The sequence below is a fragment of the Dendrobium catenatum genome, unplaced genomic scaffold (genome assembly GCF_001605985.2).
Source record: "Dendrobium catenatum unplaced genomic scaffold, ASM160598v2 fragScaff_scaffold_800, whole genome shotgun sequence".
Lineage (NCBI taxonomy): Eukaryota > Viridiplantae > Streptophyta > Magnoliopsida > Asparagales > Orchidaceae > Dendrobium > Dendrobium catenatum.
The window spans coordinates 802,200-809,713 of record NW_021319262.1 but is presented as its reverse complement, the minus strand read 5'-3'; the positions used below and the strand labels follow the sequence as shown (position 1 = coordinate 809,713).

Genomic DNA, 7,514 nt, shown 5'->3' with positions numbered 1-7,514 from the left:
TTTTAAAAGAATTTTTTAGCACAATTCTTTTGAACTAGAAAAGTGTATATAAAAATTTACTTTATAAAATAGTAAGAAAGGTGTTCCAAACAAAATCTAAGACCCATCTAAATTAATAGACTCATCGACTTCAACCTGAGTAAAATATTTAATGGAAATTTCAAAAAAAAAAAAAAGTTAAATTCACAACATGCAGATGATCTAAATTGCCGGGATTCTATTCAACTGATAATTTTTCGTTATAGTTGATTAGGCTCGGGGCATTAGTAACACATGTCTTCCATTAGATCCATTGTGATCATAATGCAGCGCCCATGTCTAAATAGTTTAAACCCCTGTATAAAAATATACAATTAATGCGTAGATGCAAAAATATCATCAACTTTTTATTTCTCGTTGAGAAGCTGAGGTAAGTTATTCCTCAAAGAAAAGAAGCAAAGGTAAGTATGTTACCGACATGATATGACTTACCATGAATGAAGGATAAATTTGTCTTTTCATCTCGGTCAAAAACTTTGGTAATTGTATCATGCCTCTGATAATATGTCCTTTGGCCTTTGGAGTAAAGTTGACCATAAAAAGAGACAGGGGTTTGTAAATTTAAAATTTAAAATACAGCAATAAGCCAATAAACTATATATTGATTAGAGACATGTTGATTCAAAGGGATTGAGGCATGTGGAGCTTGGATCTGAATTGTGATATAGTTGACCCAATAATTTATTTTTCTAAGCATAAGCACTTATTCTATTACATGATTCTGTACTACAAGCTTTGGAGAGAGAACTTTTTCATGAAAATTTCATATGGACTTTCCTGGTGGTCCTCTGCATATTAATGAATTTTGATAGATGTCGGCTGCTTGGCTCTCTCTATGTGATGGGAAATTATTAGGTGTGGATATCGGATCTAGAGATACCTCTGGATATTGTGTATTCTATGCTTAAACTCTGCCTACGCTCTGCATATTTACTGCGTATTGCAGTAAAGAAACATAAAATATTTAATTGTGAGGAGTTGCCGCTATTTTGCTGTGTATCTACAAATATGTAAAATATAAGCAGAGTGTAAGTAGAATATACGCAGAGCGTCCGCATTGTATACAGTAATCCGGACGCATCTCTAAATCCGGCACCCGGACGCATCTCTAGACATCACAAATAAACAATAAACCTAGGGTCTTTTGATAGAACCTTTTTTGATGAAAAGACAAGTTTTTGCGTTACCCCACATTCATTTCTAGGATTCCAATTGAAGTAAAAAATTACCACTAGTTCACTACTCCCATAACGAAATGAACTTCTTTTTGATGGCAACTCTCTTTTCATATGCTTTATAATTTTATAACCATTATGCAAATATCCTATGCAAAGTTGAATATGATAACTGTCGCATAGGATTCTAGTCTGCCTAGCTAGATAGCTAGCAATTCCCCAAAGTCATTATTAATTAAAGTAGGAAAAGCAAGGGACAAAATCTGCCATCAAATTCAAGTTCCTTTCAAAGATTAGTTTAGTTATCCAAGCACTGGATGCACATGGGCACTCATAATTTGAGGCCCAAACAAATTATAAAAAATATAAAGATGAAGTCAATGAATATTTTGATATTAATCACTGCTTCACATAATAGACATCACCACACTTACAACAAACAAAATAAAATAACAGAAGAAAGTGCCCTACAAACTGAAAGACAAGCCCTTAAAGAAAGCATAAGAAAGCCCTTGAAATCCTTTATTACATGATGGCACAACTGCTAGTGTTCTCATCGTTGAATAGATGAACACCAAAATCACTTACCTCTTTCTGGTTTTGGATATAATAAGGGCTTGGGTAAGACTGGTAGTAGTATCCAGTATAAGGCGTGATCTGAGGAGACTTGTTGTACATCATTTGAGGCTGTTGAAATTGCATGTATCTATTATCATGACCCATCATCATCATACCATTGTTGTTGCAGGGTCCTCTCGTGTTCATCATCATGGGTGATGGTTGATGGCCATGCATTCCCCCCATCATGGGAGTTTGCTGATGCTGATTGAGGCCAAATCCATTGATGTTGTTGTTTCTAACTTGCATGTTGTTGTTCCCTATGCCTTGAAATCCCATGCCCATCATGCCATTGTGGTTGTTTATCATAGCCATTCTCTTTAAATCTCCATTTACTGGGTTCCCACCAAGCAAGTGGGCAGCAGGATTTCCCATCTTTGGGTTCATGTTAGCCTGTGAATTGATGCCTTTGGGCTGTGGAGCATTTGGAATCTTTTGATTTGGGTTAATTCCAGCTTTCTTCTTTCCCCCTCCATTGTTTCCATTCACATTCCCACTTCCATTTCCATTTTTCTTCACACTACTAGCTGCTTCTGCTGCTGTATTGTTCGCTTGCTTCATTAAATTAAGTTGTTTTAACTTCTCCATAAACGGGGCCTCTCCCTCATCCCCATCATCATCATCATAAAAATCATCATCATCATCGAAATCATCATCATCATCGGAACTAAAAGCTGCAGGAAGGCTGTGTTGGTTTTTAAAATCTTTGAGGCCTTGCATGAGCCCTTGTTTTCCATGTTCCTTGTTGTTCTTGTTGGCTTCTTTGATGGGGTTAGAAACTTTCTGTTGTTGGTTTTGGTTGTTGATCTTTTGGATTTGGTTATTGGGTTTCTGAGAACAAAGCTCCGCATGCTTACCTGATCTAGCTAGTTTCTTGATCAATGTACCAGAGTCCACATTTCCTGAGACAGTGACCTTCTGGTTTTCTACATTTATGCTTACTGTATAGACCCCTGCTTTCATTGCAAATAAATACAAAAAATAAAACAATTGTTTTACTCTCACCTTATTTGGATGCATGCTCAGATGAAGAAAATTAAAGAATTCTACATTTTTTTATTGAAGTTAGAAAACAGGTTTTGCTAGAAAATGGAACTTGATAAATCCATCATTTATTTGAGAGCAGATAGAAATAGACATTTATGTTCTACGAAATCTCAAAAAACTTTCTCAAATGTAATAAAGTTAATTTGCAGACACAAAATCTGTAAATCGAGGTGCTTTTAATGCATTTTAGTAGAATTGAAAGAAAAAAAATACTGTGTACCTTTGGGAAGAATTTTACCACAATTCAAATGTGTTACTTTGGTAAGGAAAAAAAAGCAATGGTTATGCAGTAAGAAAACAGAGACCAATATAGGAAAAGATTGCATTTTTTCTGATCTACAAGATCTAACTTTGTGTCATCAACATTAACTAGTTTCTTGGGACTTCATTTTGATGTAAAACACTACTTCATAGGAGACATTATGAAAAACTACCCTACAATTCCATCCAATGACCAGAAAAACAATCTTATAAGCAAATATGACATCCTTTATTTCATAAAGGCATCCAACAAACCAAACTGTGAATATAAACAAGACATTTATAGGAATACTTGCAAATTCAAGCTTAAAATTAAAGAAGATGAAGGCAATCTCTTCAACAAAAAAAAAAAAAAACGTTTCAAGAAAAAAACCTTGTTCCTTAAGCTAAATAAACAAAACCTCCCCAAATAAATGGGGAAAATGAACAAGGGAACAGGTAGAAAGAACAGCTACCTTCAATTCTCTGGAGGAGTTTTCTCACTTTGTGCTTGCAGCCATCACAGTGGATGTTCACCTTAAGTACAATAGTCTGAGAGCCAAAAAAAAAAAAAATTCAATCTGTTTCTCCGATGCCAGACCAAGAAGATAAAGTTAAAGGGTGGTTGAGAAGACGGTTTTTGGGGCTACCTGGATCTTGAGCAGCTTGAAGTCTTCTGATTTAGTCATTTCTCCTGTCGCAAAGGGGCCTAAGAAGAGGAGCTCGTTCCAAGATGAGCGAACAGATACTGACTTCCAGATAATTATATAAAGGTTTTTATGAAAGGCTTTTACAACAGAGTAGTTTGCACTCCTCGCCTCACTTATCCTCCATTTTAGCTCCTCCCTTACCTCTCCATTTATATCTGTTTCTCGCAGAGCTACGGGTTTGTGTTCCTATGTACCACGCCAGGAGTATTTGTTATTTACACCCTTAGCGACTCTGTTCCTCTCTCTCTCCTTCATTAGGCTATAAATATGATTTGAAATTAATGATGGGATATGAATTAAATTTATTTTTACCTCAAAGCGGATTATTTAGAGACCACTACTTAAAAATAATAGAATTCTTTTCTTTACATATCTTATATTTTAAACGTCATTTAATAATTCAAATTTAAGAAAAAATAATTTTTTATATATTTTTGATATGTCACCAAAAGTCGACATGATCAGGTGTGGATCTTGATGCATATTTGAATTTAAAACTTTCAAAATTAAATTCAATGACCATATGAACTCCGATTTCAGCAAACACATAGTTAAACAAAACGTCTCGACCAAATGAGCCCAACAACATCAAAACAAGTCCTATCAGAGCCCAAATTAGTTCAAATGGATGTCCTGAATCATATTTTAAAGCTTTCAAATAAAAATTGGCTGATAAAATGATATCCAAATATAGTATGCTTATAGTAGCATCGAGTGGCTTGACACGGCAAATCCAACAAGCCTAAGAACACTTAATTCTGAGAACAATAAGGCACTCAAATGTTGAACGAATAATCTATTGTCAAGGGAATCAATACGCGTCATCTAATGGAAAGCTCCAAATTTGCTTCTTATTTTTCTCTTATTTGCATGATATGTTGCTGAAAAAATAACTATAAATACGCCTCCACTCCCTATATGAAGCATATTTTTTGGCTATAGATTTGAGAGAGCACTAAGGCTTCAAAAATCCTAGAATTCCACCAATGCACCATCGCAGGAAAACTTCAATAGGTCTGACCTCCTCTTGACCGTCACTAGACCTCCATCCGATTGCTGACCACCATCGAAACTCCTCCCAGCTGCCAACTACCATTGGCCTTCTACCCGGCCATCACTGAACCTCCACTTGGTTGCTAGCCATTTTGCAACCTCTCCTCGATCACTTACCACAGCCAAACCTTTGCTGGACCTTCTTCTAGCCACTACAACAAGACTTCCGACCTCCATCATCTGACCATGGTCATTACGAACTCCCGAGTAACCATATGAAGCTTGACCAACTTTCAAAACAATTATAATTTCATTGTCTCCAAGTAAAAGGATGGGTCAACCATTGTAACTCACTTATATATAGTAGAATCTTTTCACCTAGCAAGGCCGTGTCATTTTTCATTTTTTGGGTTTTCACTATAAAAGATTTATGGTATTATCTTGCTCTCTCAACTATCTATTTGTGAGCTCGATAGTGGTACATCGATAATAATAATAAATATATTCACTCTACCACCATAAATTTATTATTCCACAATAGTTTGTCGTACTCTGTGAGAAACAATCCCACCCTTAAAAACACACTTGATATCCCTTCGTTGGCTAATAGGTCTAATAATCATGCGACGAAGCCTCCTGTTCAAATATACATCAATCCATGAACCAATTTATGAATTAGGAATGCCATATATTTGCCTATTTTTAACTCTGTGGGAAAAAACCCTAGGAAGAGACATCAGGTCCATCCCTAAAAAACATCATTCTTAAAATGTAGGAATCTCAAAATGAAATCCTTCAACTTCTTTGAGCTACTAGGCAGTTAGTATTAGCATAATGTGAGGGGACCATATCACTTAAGGTCTACCATGGGTTGGGAATACTCAACCTATACATATTCATTCAGAACCCCCCTTGCTCTCATTCAAGGGTTAATCCTTTATCACACCAGGACATCAAATTCATTGATATATGTATCTTTACCACTCGCTCTTACACGAGTTAATTAACCCTTGTTCCTCCGGCCATAATCTAGGACTTGGCCCAACCTTACGCTACTGAAATCCTGTACAATACTCAACATGTGAACTATGATGACTGGTTGAAGTGGAGTTCTCTTTAAGGGTGGAACACAAACCCCTTATTTTCAGGACTTCTTGGAATTAACAGGCTTAACTAAAACCATCTTTTAAAATCCAATTCCAACAGGTTTTAAATTACTTAGCATAAACTGTTAGGATGGGTCTTGTGATCCTAAAAAAATATATTGATTATTATGTAATTATTATGCAAATTCAAAGAGCCTTGAATGCACTCCTCTACCAAGTTCTCTCTCAAAGGATAAGCTCACATGAGATTCTACTTTATTATGGCAGGGACTATTCCCACATTTGCTATCCTCGCTAAAAAATTTATCGAACAATTTAATGCTAATCAGGGAATTGTTAAGGATAATTCTCACAAGTAAGAGATTCTTCAAAATAAAAGAGAGTCTATTAAGGCATACTTCCAAAGGTTCTACTCTGAAGCTCAACAAATCACAGGGATAGAATCTATCTTGCTAGGATAAGTTTTTCTTGAAGGTGTTCTTCCTGGTCTTTCTTACTCGGTACTAATGCAAGACACATTTCATTAATATGTTGACTAGATTAATCATGTGTAGGCACAAATATCGATAAATGAAGCCATAAATATGCATTAGGAGCATATTTAACAATTTACTAGAAATTTTTAAAGTGCATTAGGGTTAAATAATCAACATTGCAGTGAAAAAAGTAAGGGAATAGTAATTGCCTCCTCAACCTTCACAATTATGACTTGAGCCCTAGCTAGAGAAAGAGTTTATACACAGCTCAACACATCATAGGTGAATGTTTGTATGTCCATCCAAGATAAGGAAACTCTTAAATGGCCAAAACCATTAAAATCAAACATGGTAAATTAGTAGCAAATTTCCAAATCCACCTATATTATGGGAACATGATCAAAGCATGAAAGGAACTCAAGGATGAAATAGCGAGAATGATTTGATAAGGTTATCTTAGCTGATTCATACAAGATTTACCTACCCATAAGGACATTCCCTTCATTAGTGGACAACCAATACAAAAATAACCCTAAAGACATCACTTAATAGTTGGTGAAATTGAAACCATTGATGTGGGCCCATTATTATGTAACCAAGTACTGCTCGTAGTGAATAAAGAGCCATCCAAAAAGAAATCTCATGTTGATCACTTTTTTACATTTGATGGCTCTGATTTGGAGGAGGTAAAGACCTCTCATCAAAATTGAGTTGTGATTTGCGCAAAGATTGGTGAACCATGTATAACATCATAAAATTTTTTATTGACAATTGGATCTTGGTGGATGTTATGTTCTAATCCACCTTTCTAAGTATGGGCCTAGTTAAAGTGAATATTTAGGCCATTATATGAGTGATGTGGATAATTCAAATTTAGAGAATCAAATCCAAAATCTAGTTTAATTCAGATTTCCAAACCAAAATCTAAGGGTTAAAGGTCATATCTTGAAAGCTTTTCCGAGTGATTTTTCAAACACTTCAAAACCCAATTAAGTGACCACCAACTCATGATCTATCAATTACATATTAATTAGGTATGTCTTAGGTCTACCCTCCAAATTTGAACACATTATGAGGTCTCTAACACCATAAATTAATTAGAAACCCAAA

The 7,514-nt window shown here is 35.4% G+C and overlaps 1 protein-coding gene across 1 annotated transcript; it reads right to left on the bottom strand.

The window, feature by feature from the left end:
- Window positions 1–1,528: 1,528 nt before the first annotated feature.
- Window positions 1,529–4,062, bottom strand: LOC110107918 (heavy metal-associated isoprenylated plant protein 37). Its single transcript, XM_020838366.2, has 3 exons — window positions 3,770–4,062; window positions 3,596–3,671; window positions 1,529–2,785 (listed from the first exon to the last, which is right to left on the bottom strand). Exons 1-3 carry the CDS (start codon window positions 3,806–3,808, stop codon window positions 1,740–1,742), a joined length of 1,161 nt encoding a protein of 386 aa, XP_020694025.1. The 5' UTR covers window positions 3,809–4,062; the 3' UTR covers window positions 1,529–1,739.
- Between the last annotated feature and the right edge of the window lie 3,452 nt (window positions 4,063–7,514).

What these genes read in the sequence shown, in the direction of transcription:
- LOC110107918 (XM_020838366.2), bottom strand. Translation starts at nt 3,808, where the DNA reads ATGACTAAATCAGAAGACTTCAAGCTGCTCAAGATCCAG. An exon ending in TCAAGCTGCTCAAGATCCAG is followed by an intron (nt 3,672 to 3,769) that starts GTAGCCCCAAAA and finishes TTTGGCTCTCAG; the next exon opens with ACTATTGTACTTAAGGTGAA. An exon ending in ACTCCTCCAGAGAATTGAAG is followed by an intron (nt 2,786 to 3,595) that starts GTAGCTGTTCTT and finishes CAATGAAAGCAG; the next exon opens with GGGTCTATACAGTAAGCATA.